This window comes from Dipodomys spectabilis, unplaced genomic scaffold (assembly GCF_019054845.1).
Source record: "Dipodomys spectabilis isolate Male_0828 unplaced genomic scaffold, ASM1905484v1 ptg000363l, whole genome shotgun sequence".
NCBI lineage: Eukaryota > Metazoa > Chordata > Mammalia > Rodentia > Heteromyidae > Dipodomys > Dipodomys spectabilis.
Window position 1 is genome coordinate 3,170,885 of NW_024871040.1, and position 16,379 is coordinate 3,187,263.

Consider the following 16,379-nt stretch of genomic DNA (forward strand, 5'->3'; position numbering starts at 1 on the left):
CTAGGATTAAGGTGCAAGCCACTGGCATCTGGATCCCTCCCCCTAACCCTCCCTCCCCCCCCCCCCCCCGGCCTTAACTCAGAATGGGAAGGGTAATGACAAGAACAAAGTAAAAAGGCCTAGAAAGACTGTGGAAGAAACACTTGAACTGGCTGTGGGGCTGTACAGGTCACAGGGAGTGGTTTGGTAGGGCCAGGCACTACAGGCTTAGCTCTAGTGGGAAGAATGGCTGGTAAGATAGGATGGGAGTCCTGCCCAGAGGTTACTTCACAAAGAGTACAGTTGTTTCTTCCAAGCACACTTGGTTTTTGTGAGGGATGCTGCTGAGGGGGCACAAGTACTCTTGAGAATCCTGGGATGGCCTAGGCTGGAGGGCCATAGGGAGTTACTGGTCATCAGGCATGACCTTTCAAGCAGGAAGGGCTCAAAGAAGGGATGTAATGCTGTCAACATTCGATCTCACCTTCATTTACAAGGTACCGTGCGTAGAGGAGGAGCCAATGGCGGTACTCGTGGCTAGACTGCAGGGTAAGTGCTGCTGCAACCTGGTTCTCTAGGTAGGCCAGCGTGGTCTCTTGCTGTACCACATGAGGCACGGAGAAGAGCCGGGCAGCTTGCCTTCCAGAGCTGCAGAGATGGGCAGAGTGGGGTCATTGAGGTAGAGGGCAGTTCATGGGTGTGGGAAGCTATTTCTATGTGCCTGAGCAATATCAAGGCATATAGGCTGTCTGAGGCCTCCCATCTATAAGCCAGTCTCTTGGAGATGCCAGACTGCTGACCTGCCCATCCTCATCCCAGTTAGGTCACTTGGTACTCTAGGATTTTCCTCTTCTGCATATGCTTTCCAGGTTCCCGAGATAACAGGTCAGTAGCCTATTTCCCCTTCCCAAAGAGCTGGTAAAACATCATAGATCATAGATTACAGATTAAAGATCATAGATCTTTACCACTCACAGAGTGTGTTTCAGTCACCCCTAAAGTACTACATGATAAGGGTCCACAACTCTTGGACATTCTGCCCGAGCTGAGCAGTTGTTGGGAGTGCAGGAGACAGAAAACCAGAGCAGGCCTAGCCACTTCTCAGGGGCAGCTATTCTGGCAGTGGCCATGGCTCTCAGCTCACGTACTTGGAGGTGCGGCCCTGGATTATGGCTAACGGTCCTGAGCACAGCATGGCATCCTGGGATGGTAGGCTGTTCCTAAAGTCCGCACACTGCGCCAGTGAGTCCTGCTTGTCAGAAACTAGGTTCCTGGGGAGGCAAAGTTAGGAACAGAGGTCAGGGAAATTAGAAGGCCAGAGGAGGCTGAGAGACACTGCCCTCCAACATAGGTACCCACCAATGGCAGGTTTCTGAGTCATGGGCCTGGCAGATAATTTTTCCCAAAGAAAAATTATCTCACTGTGAACACTTCAGCTCCAGGCCTACTGCCTGATGACCAAGAGGCCTCTATATGTACAGTGTATTAGGAGGCCTGGGCCTGCTGCAGCAGCCAGGGAACATCAGGCCTTCACCATTCCTGTGCCTCTCCAACATCCCCGGCAGGCAGTTCTTCCTCATTCTAAGGGAGAGACCCTTCATTATCACTGTTAAAAAACATTCGCCATAAAACATCTGTGCATTCTTGCAAATCTATTAAAAAAGTTTATTATGGCTATTCCTTCTTCCTCTTCACCCCTTTTTAAAGTCCAGGTCTTGCTAGGCTGTCTCTAAATCATCCTGTCTCAACTTCCTTAGTGCTGGGATTACAGCCATGCACCACCACACACAGTCTGTCTTTCCTTAAATAACCAGCTTGTTTCCATTATTAAAGTAATCACACATAATATACAGCTTGTTACAATTTGAGCAAGCTAGTGTAGAGGTTTATTTTTTTTCTTTTTTAAAGAAAAAACAACAGCGTTGAAGAACACTAAACTCTCAGTGTGAGTATGAACTTGTACTTGAAAACTCTTGGGCTGGTATGTAGCTCAGTGGCAAAGCACTTGACTAGCAAGTGCAACGTCCTGGGTTCGATCCCCAGTACAAAAAAAAAGACAAAAAAAATACAGCTTTAAAAAAAAAAAAAAAGAAGAGGGGCTGGGAAGGTGGCTCAGTGGTAGAGCGCTTGCCTTGCATGCCTAAGGCCCTGGGTTCAATTCCTCAGCACCACATAAGCAAAAAGAAAAAAGCCAGAAGTGGCGCTGTGTCTCAAGTGGTAGAACGCTAGCCTTGAGCTGAAGAGCTGAGGGACAGCACCAAGGCCTTGAGTTCAGGCCCCACGACCGGACCCCTTCCCCCCTCCCAAAAAAAAAGAGGGGCTGGGAAAGTGGCTCAGTGGTAGAGCGCTTGCCTTGCATGCTTGAGGCCCTGGGTTCGATTCCTCCGCACCACATAAGCAAAAAGAAAAAAGCCAGAAGTGGTGCTGTGGCTCATGTGGTAGAGTGCTAGCCTTGAGCTGAAGAGCTGAGGGACAGCGCCCAGGCCCAGAGTTAAGGCCCCATGACCGGACTCCCCCCCCAAAAAAAGAAAACTCTTAACAGAAAAGAAGCTAGAAAATAGCAAGCTTTGGGTCTGAAAGACCAAAGGTATAGGCAGAGAGAAAGAATTTCTTGGAGTGGCTGGTATATAATCTATATAAATTCAAATCTGTGATGTAGCTAGGCACCAATGGCTTATACCTATTAATTCTAGCTACTCAGGAGGATGATGAGAACACTGATTGTGATTTGAAGCCAGCCTAGGCAGGAAAGTCCATGAGACTCTTATCTCCATTTAACACCAAAAAGCCAGAAATGGAGCTATGGCTCAACTAGTAGAGTACTAGTCTTAAGCAAAAAGTCTCAGGGACAGCACCTAGTCCCTGAGTTCAAGCCCCAGGACCCTCATTCCCTCCCTCCCTTCCCCCCTCCTCTTTCTCTCTCTCTCTCTCACACACACACACAAATAAAATTAAAAAATTGTGATGAGCTGGGCGTCAGTGGCTCACCCCTGTAATCCTAGCTACTTGGGAGGCTGAGATCTGAGGATCAAGGTTCAAAGCCAGCCTGGGCAGGAAAGTCTGTGAAGTACTGCTGTGGCTCAAGTGGTAGAGCTGAAAAGCTCAGGGACAGCACCCAAGCCCAGAGTTCAAGCCCCATGACTGACAAAAAAATAAAAATAAATAGTGATGTACAAGGTAATTAGCTGACACCAGAAAATTATGCTCAAGGACTCCCCTGAACATGGGGTGGCAGCGTCCCCATGGAGATGGCAGGGCATGTACTGGCTATTAGTGTGGAGTCCAGGAGCCAGGTCTCAAAAGCAGGGCCAGGCAGGCCTGACCACCAGGACCCAGAACCCTTGCTCAGCTATCCATTGCAGAATGACATTCCCAGGGATCCATGCAGGGAATCAGCTTCTTACCATGTAGAGAGTGACGGATTAAAGCAGTATGCCTTCCCATCAGACAAGTTCATCACCGGGATTCCATGCTGCGTCAACAAGATCTGTGACACTGTCATATCACTTCCTGGGGGGACACCACAGAAATAAGTTCCATGTGGTCTGATCAGCAAGCATTTGCATATTGAACCCTGACTTCTATTATCCCCTAAGAAGCCTCAATGAGTGTGGCAACTAGGGATGTCTGCTTGGTACTCTTAGTGAGTAGTTTTAATATCCACGAGGATCTTTGTCACCTCCTAGGGACCCACATAGCATGTCTCCTTTCTATCTATGAAAGTATACCCCTGCCCCTGGGAGACATGGGCTAGACCCCAAAGCTGAAGGAGCTTATCTGTGTCAGACCTGTAACTCAGGCTCCAGGCAAGGGATGAATGTCTACAGTAGTCCTTACCTGCCAAGATGGAGTGTAGAGATTCTTCTTTTACTATGACCATTTGCCTGTGAACATCCCTAAGAGGAAAACAGAGAACACATTATTCCCCACTTGATATAAATACACTATAGTGTCTTGGCTGCCCAGACACTGTGATCCCATGTGTCCTTAGCCTTTTACCCAGGTATACAGAATAGGTCCTGGGTAACAGAGCTCCAGGACCACTCTAATGTTCACACCCACTCTGGGAGAAGTAGGATATAGCCATACCAGGAGTGGGGCTCCCATTTGCTAGCTCACATCCCACTGTTGATGAACCCATCTGAGGACACTGGCACATGCCATTGGGCAGTGAGAGTTTTCCTGGCCTGCTCCTATAAGGATGAGTGGGGAAAAGAGGCTGTCCTTCAGCCCTTAGTCTACAAGGGTGGCCAATATAAATGATGATATTTAACCCAATGGCAGCCTGCTTCCATGTGTTGCCTGCCTTGAGGAGACCAAGAACCTGCTTCGCCCTGCCCTGCCCAGCCTGGAGACCATCCCACCACCCTAGGACTATTTCTCACCAGACTGACAGTGTGGCAGCAGCAGTGAGCGCCATGACGTAGGAACCCGTGCAGTGCAAAGTAGAGATGGGGGAAGGCAAGAGGATGGGAGGGAGGAGGCGGCGACCACAGGTGGAGAACACTGACAGCATCCTTTTTTCACAGGCAACACATACCACGTCACTGTGGAGGTAGAGGTGGGCAGATGTCATGGGGACTGGATGCAGAACTTGGAGGTGCAGAGCCTTGCCTTGCCTCTGCTCTGCTTGAGATCTCAGCAGAAGGAGAATTCTGTCTTCTTGCTTGCATAGGGCCATCCTTACTAGTATCATTCTGAGCTCACTAACACTGCTACAGGGGTGCAGGCTGGGGAGAGCCAGTGTATCAGTGGTCAGCTAGGAAGGAGGCCTTACTTATCACATGAGGTCAGAGTGACTACAGGATAGTCTCTGTGCATGAAGGCAGGGAGGAGTGGGAATTACCAGTATGAGATTTCTCAGAAGACACTTATCACACACTGAAGGCTGTTAGGGTTGGACACTGTCCAAGGCCTCACTTAAGGATCCACCAGGTTCTCAGTTGGGCCCAACACAAGGAGGTACTTCCATCCCAGTGAAGGTCCTCTGAGGTCAGCTACAGGTGCAAGGGAGGCTGGAGCCCAACACCCAGCAGTGGAAAGATATGCTCCAGCACAGAGAGGTCTTGACCACAGCAGGCCGGCTAGTCTCCTCTAATGACTTCTATCCAGTGGATCCAAGGCCTGTGGTTGGCAAGGGTGAGGTTGCTCCTGCCCCAGTAGGCCCATAGCAAAAAGGTCAGCTAATGGAAGAGCTCTGCCAATTTTTTCCTACTGAGTTATGTGAATGGCTTCCCAGAAGGGAGGGGCAAGTGAGATGTTTTTGGTCCAACTGTTTTTTTTTTTCTTTTGTTTTTGTCAGTCGTGGGCTTAACTCTGAGCTTGGGTGCTGTCCCTGAGCTCTTCAGCTCAAGAAAAACTACCACTTGAGCCACAGTGCCATTTCCGGTCTTTTGGTGGTTAATTGGAGACAAGAATCTCACAGACTTTCTTGCCTGGGCTGGCTTTGAACTGAAATCCTCAGATCTCAGCCTCCTGAGTAGCTAGGATTACAGGCGTGAGCCACTATCGACTGGTGTTCCAACTATTTTTAAAGTATGAATCTGAGAGAATCCTGAGCAGGACCCAGAAGCACAGAGTTAGAGCTTGCTGTGGTGCGGTGACTGGCCTCTGTCTGCTTATCTCTGAAGGCCAGGGCCTCCCTAAGCCAGTTTGCTGCAAAGAAAGCTGACAATCTGGGTTGTAGGATGAGCCTGGGTGGTCAAGCCTGTAAGACAGTACAAATTTCCAAGCAGGGCTCCCCTTAGTGGTTGCTGTATTACTACAAGGGAATCCTTGGTCCCCAGATGGGGCCAGACATCTGCCTTGAAACCAGAGATGGAGAGTGGGAGACCACAGCAGCACCCAAGGCATAAGTATTTGGGAGTGCAGTGTGCTTGTCTTGAGGGAAATCTTGAAGGAAGAACAGGAGGGTAGAGTCCTTCTGGGCCTAATGCCATGAACTCACTGAAGCCTATAAAAATCCTGAACTAGGGGGTGGGAAGTTGGCTCAGTGGTAGAGTGCTTGCCTTGCATGCCTGAGGCCCTGGGTTTGATTCCTCAGCACCACATAAGCAAAAAGAAAAAAGCCAGAAGTGGCGCTGTGGCTCAAGTGGTAGAGTGCTACCCTTGAGCTGAAGAGCTAAGGGACAGCACTCAGGCCCCACGACCGGACCCAAAAAAAAAGAAAAAAAAAATCCTGAACTAGCGCCCGGGTTTGCAGAGACAAGCAAACGCATGCATATGTGACCTCATGAAAGACACCTGAAGGTCTAATTTTTTTTAAATGATTTTCTGGGCTGGGAATGTGGCTTAGTGGTGGCCTAGCATGTATGAAGCCCTGGGTTTGATTCCTCAGAACCACATAAGACAAAAAAAGCCAGAAGTGGTGCTGTGGCCCAAGTGGTAGAGTGCTAGCCTTGAGCAGAAGCTCAGGGGGCAGTGCTTAAAAGCCCTGAGTTCAAGTCCCAGAACTGGCAAGAAACATAAAAAAGGTTTTCTGAGGGAGCATGGTGTTACTGCCATGATAGGTGTCTGTCACATGGTCCTGACTGGCTCTATGTTTGCAAGCACTTAAGGAAAATATCAGTCATCTTACAGGTTAAGTACAGGAAGGATGGAGCTCACTGAGCCATAAAAGACCTTAAGTGATTAACCACTGAATTAGGACCTGTTAGGATCTTTCTATGGAAAGAAGTAATTCTGAGGACAGTTTAATCCATCCTGGCTGCCTTGAATGAAAATGTGGGGTCAAGGCAAAGAATCTGTTAAGGCTAGACTGGAAGTTGAGACTTCAGAATCTGGCCAAACAACGGAATAAAACCATCAAGTTTAAATCTTAGGTTGGGTATCTCTCAAGGAAGGGCTCAGGTTCTCCATCTAGATTATGAGGACAGTGACACAAACTTCATTGAGATGACAAAAGCATATATGCTGGCCTGGAGGGAGGCCTGGTACGGAGCCTCTGTGTGAGCTGTTCTCTCAGATAGGCTGCACTCCAGGATAGTAACAGCATCCCACAGCACAGCATGTGGTGCCTGCTCTACATGGCAAGCTAGCCCTTGCCTGCACTTACCAGCTACCAGCGGCAGTGAGGATCCGGCTGGTGAGCACCGTCTCCCACTCCTTCCCTTCCCTGTTGCACTTGAGGCGGCTCAGCCTCACCCCTGCCACAGCCGTCACTTCATTCTCCACCTCAATATACATGGAAGGGTCAGAGCTCACCTGGATGGAGGAAAGCAAACACATATCTTCTCATGAGACAGTATACCTTATAGGAGGTGATCCCAGGACAGGTGAGATCCTTGGGCTCTGTAGCTGTGGGCTCTGAGGCAGGGCAGACACAGGCAGACCAGCTGGCTGACCAACGGATGGTAACAGATGGTCAGGGAAGGGGGATTCCACTCAGAGGAGTGGCTTATCCAAGAACTCAATGTAAGGATGTAGCTAGGCAGAGACAGAGCTGGGAGTGAAGACCTAAGATTGTTAGCCCCCTACTTTGAAGGATCTTCAAAGACTGTAGTATTTGGTACAAGAAGAACCATGGTAGTTCTAGGAGGCAGGTCTAGAAACTCCTAAGGTATTCTCCAGTCTGTGGCAGTGAGCTTGATGTGCTCATATGAGACCAGGATGACACAAAATTCCCTAGCATAACAGGGTATTAGGACCATGACATGGGCCTAATTTAGTGCCCAGGGCCAAGTGGGCTCAACTGGAAAGCTGACTAACTGATGTTACAATGCTGAAAACAAAGCAGACAACAGCCAGGAGCCATGCTCTTTTTAGACATCTTCAAACCAAGGAAAGCCCAATGTGGCACATGGAGGAAAGCTAGGTGTTTATAGGAGTTCTCAGCTGCTGACCACTAGAGATGCCCCTTGCCTCTGTTGACATTAGAAACAAGTTCAAAGTGCATGAGTCTCCTTCACTTCCACCTACTCCACTTCTCTGCAACATGGTTCCAAGGACCTATGGCTGATGAAGATTGATAGTAAGTAAGGGCTACCTTGGCTGTTAGGACTTCAAGGGCAAAGCCAGAGAGAGAAAGACATGAAGGTAGGGACATTGGAAGCTAGCACATACATTAAGATTTGGTGGGTCTGGGTACCAGGGGCTCACATCTGTAATCCTAGCTACTCAGGAAGTTGAGATCTAAGGATCTTGGATCAAAGCCAACCCAGGCAAGAAAGCTTGAGACTCCTCAAATTAATCACCAAAAAGCTGGTAGTGGTAGAGCATCAACCTTGAGTTTTGAAAGGGATAATACCCAGGCCCTGAGTTCAAGCCCTAGGACTGGAAAAAGGTGGGTGCGGGTGCTTAGTGATAGACTGCTTGCCTAACAATCTATCCTGGGCTCGATTTCTCAGTACCACATAAACAAAAGAAGCTCAGGGGCAGTGCCCAAAAAGAGAAAAGAAAAAAGTTGCTGGTGGCTCATGCCTGTAATCCTAGCTATGTAGGAGGCTGAGATCTAAGGATCAGTTCAAAGCCAGTCTGGGCAGGAAAGTCTGTGAGACTCATGGCTCCAATTAACCACCAGAAACTCGAAGGGGCACTGAGGCTCAAGCAGTAGAGAGCTTGCCTTGAGCTGAAGAACTCAGGGACAGCACCCAGGTTGAGTTCAAGCCCCACGACTGACAAACAACAACAACAACAAAAACTGTTAAGTACTCAGGTTCCCTATGACTGTCTCTTAAAGGAGAATGGAGAGCCACAGTCCTCAAGGCAGTTGTACACCCAGAGGACAGGGGGGTAGGTGAAGGGTCCCCACATTTACCTGGAGAGTGAATGCTCTCTGGGGGCTTGGAACAGGCAGCTTCAATGTAAGTGCTGGTGCAGACAGACACATAGCCTCCTTCTCTGCAGTCAGGGCAGCTGGAGACTGGAAGAGACAGATACAAATCTGAGCCCCACAACAACACTACAGGGGTTGTCGCCTAGAAGTGAGGCTGGACCTGCTCCCAGAGCATTCCTGCTTTACCAAGGGACCTGCTTATGGACTCTGGGTAGGTGGAGGGCAGGTGTGAGGGAGCATGGCCTCTCTATCACATTCCTCAGTATATGTGTCTAAGTGGCTGGCTCCTACAGTGTCCCACACTGCTGTGTACCAGGGCATACCAGGGCATCGTCCCCAGCTCTGAGCACAGCCAGGGAGCTGGGGCCAGGGTAGGCAGGTTCCTGTAGACCTCACCTGGACAGACAGGGACACGGGCAGGAGACGGGCGTCTTTCCGAGGGCGCCCTTTCTTCTTCTTTTCCACAGTCTCTACCTCCAGCTCAAGTTTTCGCTTAGACAGGGAAGAGGGCTTGGATAAGGGGGCCTTTTCATCACTGTCACTGCTGCTCTCCAGGAGGTCTCGGGGCCTCAGGTCTTTCATAAGGTTCTGATCTTTCAACCTGAGCAAACATAGACACCCATGTCTATCCATACAACTAATTTTATAATTTAAATAATGAATTTGTAACTGGTAAGTTTATAAATAATACACTTAGACTTTTATAATTAAAACCTACACTCTTTCCAAAATGTGACTAGAGAGAGGAATTCTGGTTTCTACTCCAACACACAAAGAACTTGGAGGCTGGGATGGGAAGGTGGCTCGGTGGTAGAGTGCTTGCCTCCCATGCATGAGGCCTTTGGTTCCATTCCTCAGCATCACATAAACAGAAAAAGCCAGAAATGGAGCTGGGGCTCAAGTGGTAGAGTGCTAGCCTTGAGCTGAAAACCTCAGGGACAGTGCCCAGGCCCAGAGGTCAAGCCCCACAACTGACCAAAACAAACAAACAAACAAAAAGAAACTAGAGGCTGAGACTAAAATCAGACAGCCAACATCACTCATTAGATCAAAGAATTTAAGGAACTGTCATGTTGCTAGACGCTAAGGGTAGACAAGCTCCTGGGGGCCAGTGGTAGGAGGGTAACTACACATTTCCTATGTCTTCTGAACTTTCTTGCTCATAGCTGTTTTTCTTTCCACCAGCATGGCTTAGTTGGAGAAGGAATCTTTTCTGCCCTGGCTGGTTTTGAACTGTGATCCTCCAGCTCACAGCTTCCTGAGGAGCTATGATTACAGGTATGAGCCATTAAGCCAAGTTTTAAATTCTGATGAAATCCCACTTAATTGTAAAACTAGTTGTAGGTGCTTTGGATATCATAGCTAAGAAAGTCACCTACTATAAGGTCATACTGATTTCTGTATTTACTTTGAAGAAATTTATAGGTTTAGTTCTTACTTATAGTACTATCATCCACATTGAACTAGTTATTATATACAGAATAGAGTATTAATTTTGCTTTTTTTGGGGGGGGGGTCCGGTCGTGGGCCCTGAACTCTGGGCCTGGGTGCTGTCCCTCTGCTCTTCAGCTCAAGGCTAGCGCTCTACCACTTGAGCCATGGCGCCACTTCCGAATCCCCCCCCCCCCCCCCCGTTTTTCTTATGTGGTGCTGAGGAATCAAACCCAGGGCCTCAGGCATGCAAGGCAAGCGCTCTACCACTGAGCCACCTTCCCAGACCCTTGCTTCATATTTTTATCTTTCATGATTTTAAGGGTATTTTTCAGTGCTTTTAAAAAAGTTTTTGATTAGAAGTTTATCAAAGGTAAAATCTGATATTTATTTCATCCCTTATGTTTGTAGCCAAGAGATTTTTTTTCTTCATGTGTTTTGCTACTCTGAATTTTAGGTTCATTTAGGAAATGGTTTATTTATTTAATATAGTTTCTTCTTTCTTTTCTTTTAATTTTTTTTTTCTTTTCCTCCCCCTCCCCTTTCAGCTAAATCCATACACTAAGACCTCTTTCTCCTGTGCAAAGATAGGTGATGCCTTGTTGTTGGGAATGCTGTTATCTCCTGGGAACAGGGAATGTCCCCACAGAGTAGATCTGCATCTTTGCTAAATACTTTTGGATGTTAATAAAACAAAATCCCTTTTGGTGATTTCTAGATAACATGGGTAGTGTTTATTAACCCCAGCCTGTGTAGTATACACTGAGGTGAGAGGATGGCAAGTTCCAGACTAGCTTGGACTACATAGTGAGATCTTGCCTCAAAGACAAAGAGCCAGGAGCTGGTAGCCCATGTCTGTAATCCTAGCCATCAGGAAGCTGAGATCTGAGGATCGTTGATCAAAGCCAGCCCGGGAAGGAAAGTCTATGAGACTCTTATCTCCAATAAACTACTCAGAAAAAGCCAGGAGAGGTGCTAGAGCTAGAGTAGTAGAGTACTAGACTTGAGCCAAAGAAGTTCGGGGAGAGTGCCTAGGCCCAGAGTTCAAGAACCAGGACCAGCACAAAAAAAGAAAAAAAGAAAAGTAAAAGAAAAACCTCAATTAAACTGACCCCAGATCTACAAAAGAACAAGCCTGGGCTAGGAAGGTGGCTCAGTGGTAGAGCACTTGCCTTGCATGTATGAGGCCCTGGGTTCGATTCCTCAGCACCACATAAGCAGAAAAATCTGGAAGTGGCACTGTGACTCAAGTGGTAGAGTGTTCACCTTGAGCTGAAAAGCTTAGGGATAGCACCCAGGCCCAGAGTTCAGGTCCCACAACTATCAAAAAAAAAAAAAAAAAAAAAGAACAGGCCTGTAGTCATAATTTCAAAGGGACTCTTGCCTAACTGAAGGCAAAGCTAAGACATTCAACTTGTCTGCCATATTTCTGGGTCAACTGTCAGTTTTATGTTCCAATGCTCACCTTTCAAGGGATCTGTACAATGGCTTGACTTTATTCTGGTGATTTAAGTTTCAATTCCTATATGGCTCAGGCCAAAGATTGCCATGAATTAGTGCTGCCATTAAAACTCGAGGTCCTCAGTCAATAGTTGGGTAGCTCCCAGCCCAGTACCCATAGTGTGCACTTTTTTGTTCATGTACATATTTTAGCTCCTGGGGACTATAAACAAAATATTTCATAGTGGAAAATCCTTCATTGCTAGAGACATAAATTGCTAGACAAAAATATATGGAATTTTTTCATATTAATATAAACATTCAAGTAGAACATGAGGTTCTGCACCAACTTCATAGGTAGAGTAGACTTGAAGGGCGGTGCCTCCACTCTGGGCTCTAAGGACTGTTCTCCAGGGAGAACAATTATTCCCAGACAAGATCTTCTGAGATAATAAGCAAAACCCAAGAAAAAGTGAACTAGTTTTAGCACCAAGATACTGTTTGACAGTATCTTATACCGATGCCCATCTTGTTGGACAACTACTGGGTGTGTGGCTACTCCAAGAATCTTTGACCAATGTCCCTGCATTTGGCGCCTCATGACACAGGCCAGCATGCTTCTGTCCCAGGTAGTCAAGCTCTAGTTGCCTCTCAGTGGGATATATCTCCCAAAGACAGCTCCCACTGCCCTTGTGGGAGGAAGGTGAGGAAAGTAGCCCAGTCAATATGTAGCTCCTCTAGCCCTCAACTCCCTGGGATGCACAGTAAGCTCCTTGGCACAGGGCAGGCTTGCAGAGGCCCCTCTCATGAGGTGGTGAAGCTTAGTGTCAGTGGAGGCTACACATGTTTCGGCTGTCTCAGAAGGATGCTCTACTGCAACTCCAAGAAATAAAGAACTACAGCTCATGTTTCTTGCTGCTGCATGCAGGGTTGGCTCACACCTGTAATCTTAGCTGCTCAGGAAGCTGAGATCTGAGGACAGCAGTTCAAACCCAGCCTGTGTAAGAAAGTCCATGAGACTCATCTCCAATTAATCACTAGAAAACCAGAAGGGGAGCTGTGGCTCAAAGTGGTAGAGTGCTAGCCTTGAGCAAAAAAGCTCAGGGACAGCTGGGCGCCAGTGACTCATGTCTGTAATCCTAGCTACTCAGGAGGTTGAGATCTAAGGATCATGGTTCAAAGCCAGTCCAGGCAGGAAAGTCCGTGAAACTATTATCTCCATAAAACACCAGAAAATGGGAAGTGGCGCTGTAGCTCAAGTGGTAGAGCGCTAGCCTTGAGCTGAAGAGCTGAGGGACAGCACTCAGGCCCCACGTTCAAGCCCCACGACCGACCAAAAATAAGCTCAGGGACAGTGCCCAGGACCCAAATTCATTATCAACAACAACAAAAAAGAAAATACATAAATTGCAAGACCTCAAAAGCTTTGCTCATAAAGACCTTCTATCGTAGCTCCCTTCTGTTGGCTGTTTCTAAGCAGAGGGCTTTGACTTACCTGGTTCAATAATATCAGAGCCTTCTATCTCTCCAACTACTTCCTACTCCTCTTTTCAGAAAACTCTGGGCTCTTTACCGAACTGCCTAGCACTTGCAACTCTATCCTCACTGTTCTTTTGCCCATGGCCTCCTTCCTGACAGCTCCTTCCAGCCACAGCCCATCTTTCAGCAGCAGTTCCTTTTTCCTGGGAGCTTCATGTCTCTGCAGTCTTGCTCCCCTATGGGAGGTGGGCTGCAAAGTAGAAATGGGGGGAAGTATTGTACCCCTGGATTCTTGGGACCCTGTGCATCCAACACTTTACCTTTCGACAGATGTTGGGGTCACACTGGTCAAGGAAGGAGCACCTGGTGTGGCTTTGGACCGCTCTGTAAACCGGGAGTCAAATGCTTTCATGGGTTCAATCTTGGATGGGGTTGTTAACACGGAGGGTGACAATGCAGCAGGAGTAGAGGTAGCATTCATACTGGGAAATAAAGGTGGGAGGCATGTCAGCACAACCTCTAAAGGATGTGGAAGTCTAGGACTTGCATAGTTTGGAGCATGTTGAAGTGGGTACAAACATTAAACTTCTAAAACCTTAAAAAAATTAAAAGTGAAATTTATTTCTATTTTTAAAATCATGTTCATATATAAAAATCCTAGAAGTCTGGCTACCTGAAAAGGTTATAAACAAATGCATTCATATTTTCCTCTTTTATGTTTTTTGGGTGTAGCTAACCATATAGCTACATCACTACAACCTGACTACACTATGTAGTCAGGTTGTAGTGACCCCAGTCACTTCAACTACCAGACTTGGTCACTTTCATGACAGATATGACAAGAAAATCCCCTATATGGGGTCCTGAAAGTCATGGCCTATTCCTGGCCTTTATTCTCACCCTCTTTCTCTTCCTCCCTCCCTCCCTCCTAGGTGGTCCCTCCCATCTCACTGTGACAATGACAAATTCTTAGCATTCTTCTCGAGGTGCTTATCCCATGGCCTTTGCCTTCTTTATACAGAAAGGAGAGACCCCAAACCACTGGGATCAGTCTGCTGATCTCATTCAGGTAATACTTCCACCATCTCAACTCCATACCAAATACCTAGTCATCCCAGACAGTACTTTCCTCCCCCTCCATGACCTCTAGTCCAACCCCTGCAGCTTTCTCAGTTTTTCCCAGACACCCTTCCTCCCTGACTGGCCTGTCTACCTACACTGTCTCCTTTTCAACTCTAAGGTCCCAGTTTCCTAAGAGTAGTGATCCCCGATGCTCAGTGAGCCTGCACAGCCCTGCCCCAGAACTGAGAGCAGGAGGCAGTGATAACACAAGATCCCAGTCCTTCCAATGGAGAATCATTCTCACAGCAGTAGTTATGTGTGTTAAGAGTCTAAGTTTTGCCTGTACTGCCTACTAGAACCATGGTATAAAACTCAAGCTCCAGAGACTTCTCTGTCTCCATTCTGGAAAAAGCCCAGCCTACCTGGTTTAGAGCAGGAACTGAGACCATTCTCTTTCCCATTCCTTTTCAGGACCTCAGAGTTCTGCTCTTGCCAGCATCCCTATTCCCCACCTTTCTGCCCTGGCTTAGCTTGTGTGTGCCCCAGGGATGCTTTCTGAAAAGCCTGAGATCTATCTATGCAACAATTGCTTCTCATGGCTTGCCACTTTCTTCCAAAAGATCCCAGAATATACCTTGCAACATTGTAGTTGCCTCTTTCCCATCAGCTTCCACCCTTCCTGAAGACAAGGACCTATCAAGTAAATGGCCTGAGGCTGCAATCGGTCTTTTTTTGGGGGTTGGTTGTGGGGCTTGAACTCTGGGCCTGGGTGCTGTCCCTGAGCTCTTCATCTCAAGGCAATCGCTCTACCACTTGAGCCATAGCACTATTTGTGGTTTCTGGTGATTAATTGGACATAAGGGTCTCATAGGCTTTCTTGCCCAGGCTGGCTTTGAGCCACAATCCTTAAATCTCAGCCTCCTGAGTAACTAGGATTATTAGCTTGAGTCACCAGTGCCCAGCTCATGCCTACCTCTTATTCATGCCCTCCCTCTAGCCTGTGAATGGTCTGTGAAAACACAGCCTTGAAGTAAATTTATTCTAGTGTGTGAAGAGAGTCTGCTTGTTCACATCAGTGCCCTATCTAAGATGAATGGTGGGTGAGGCTCATAGCACAGTAAAGTGGAGGACAAAGCTCCAGAAACCTGAGGCTACTTCCAATGTGAATGTGAGAAAAAGCAGGACAATGACAGGTGGCATCTCACTGGCAGATTCCCAAGCTTTATACCCTAATGCTCAGTAGCACTGTGTCAAGACTCTCCTGAACAGGTCTTTCATTCTGAAGAAGCCCTCATCTGAAATCAAACATTTAACATTTATTATCTTTCTCTCTCTTTTAAATTGAAGGGATCATGGAAAACAGAATGAAATTCACATCCTCAGAATCAATGTCCAAATTTGAGCTTTCCCCAGAAGGAACCAAACCTTGGCATTCACTAACCTGTCCTTACTGACAGATTCGCCTGTAGGCCTGGCACCAGTGGCCACCACAGGCTCTGTGCAAGGCTTCGAGGCGCCGAAAGAGGGGGTACTGGTGTCCAGTGGCAGTAACTGCTGACTGCTAGGAGAGGAGAGCATGGAGCCTGCCAGGGAGCCGGAGAGTGGGATGCTGTTAAAGAAGGCCGTGGAGAAGTCCCTGTTGTCAAGTGAGAACAAAAGTCAGTAGGAAAATAAGATACCAAGTACTTTATAAGTAAATAAGATATAAGAAAAGAAGATATCAAGTACTTATACTTTTATTTTATTTATTTTTTACCTAGAAGTAACATATTCTTAGGGTAGATAATTTGGAATACAGAAAAGCCAAAAGGAAATGAAGCCAGGTGATGGTAGCTACTCAAAAGGCTGAGATCTGGGGATTGTAGTTCACAGCTCGTCCATGAGACTCTTACCTACAATTATCTACAATTAGCAAAAGCTGGGAGTGCAGTAGTCAAGGGGTAGAGTGCTTGCTTAAACCAAAAAAGCTAATGGCCAGTGCCTAGGCTCTAAATTCAAGCTCTAGTACTGTAGTACAAATACACACACACAATTTAAAAAAGGAAAGACTCTTCATATAGCTTATTTGAATCTATGATGTAGCAGTGCTACATGGACCACTAAGAAAAACAACAATGCACTCATTCTAGTAGTCAGATGCATTAACAGTGTAATGCACTCTGATTTCAGAGGATTTAAAAGGAAACTATGGGTCTTAAGAGGGAAGAATAGGCAG

General features: G+C 47.1%; 1 protein-coding gene across 3 annotated transcripts in view; it reads right to left on the reverse strand.

The window, feature by feature from the left end:
• The window catches only part of LOC122095933 (protein HIRA), a 91,524-nt gene that overhangs the window by 17,746 nt on the left and 57,399 nt on the right, over positions 1–16,379 (reverse strand). For all 3 annotated transcript variants that reach the window (XM_042666267.1, XM_042666268.1, XM_042666269.1), the window contains 10 exons: positions 15,606–15,800; positions 13,423–13,584; positions 9,149–9,353; positions 8,735–8,839; positions 7,034–7,182; positions 4,365–4,526; positions 3,817–3,875; positions 3,384–3,489; positions 1,128–1,250; positions 464–627 (listed from right to left, as the gene is read on the reverse strand). In XM_042666267.1, coding sequence (XP_042522201.1) covers positions 464–627; positions 1,128–1,250; positions 3,384–3,489; positions 3,817–3,875; positions 4,365–4,526; positions 7,034–7,182; positions 8,735–8,839; positions 9,149–9,353; positions 13,423–13,584; positions 15,606–15,800 — 1,430 coding nt within the window. The remainder of the gene's footprint in view (positions 1–463; positions 628–1,127; positions 1,251–3,383; positions 3,490–3,816; positions 3,876–4,364; positions 4,527–7,033; positions 7,183–8,734; positions 8,840–9,148; positions 9,354–13,422; positions 13,585–15,605; positions 15,801–16,379) is intronic.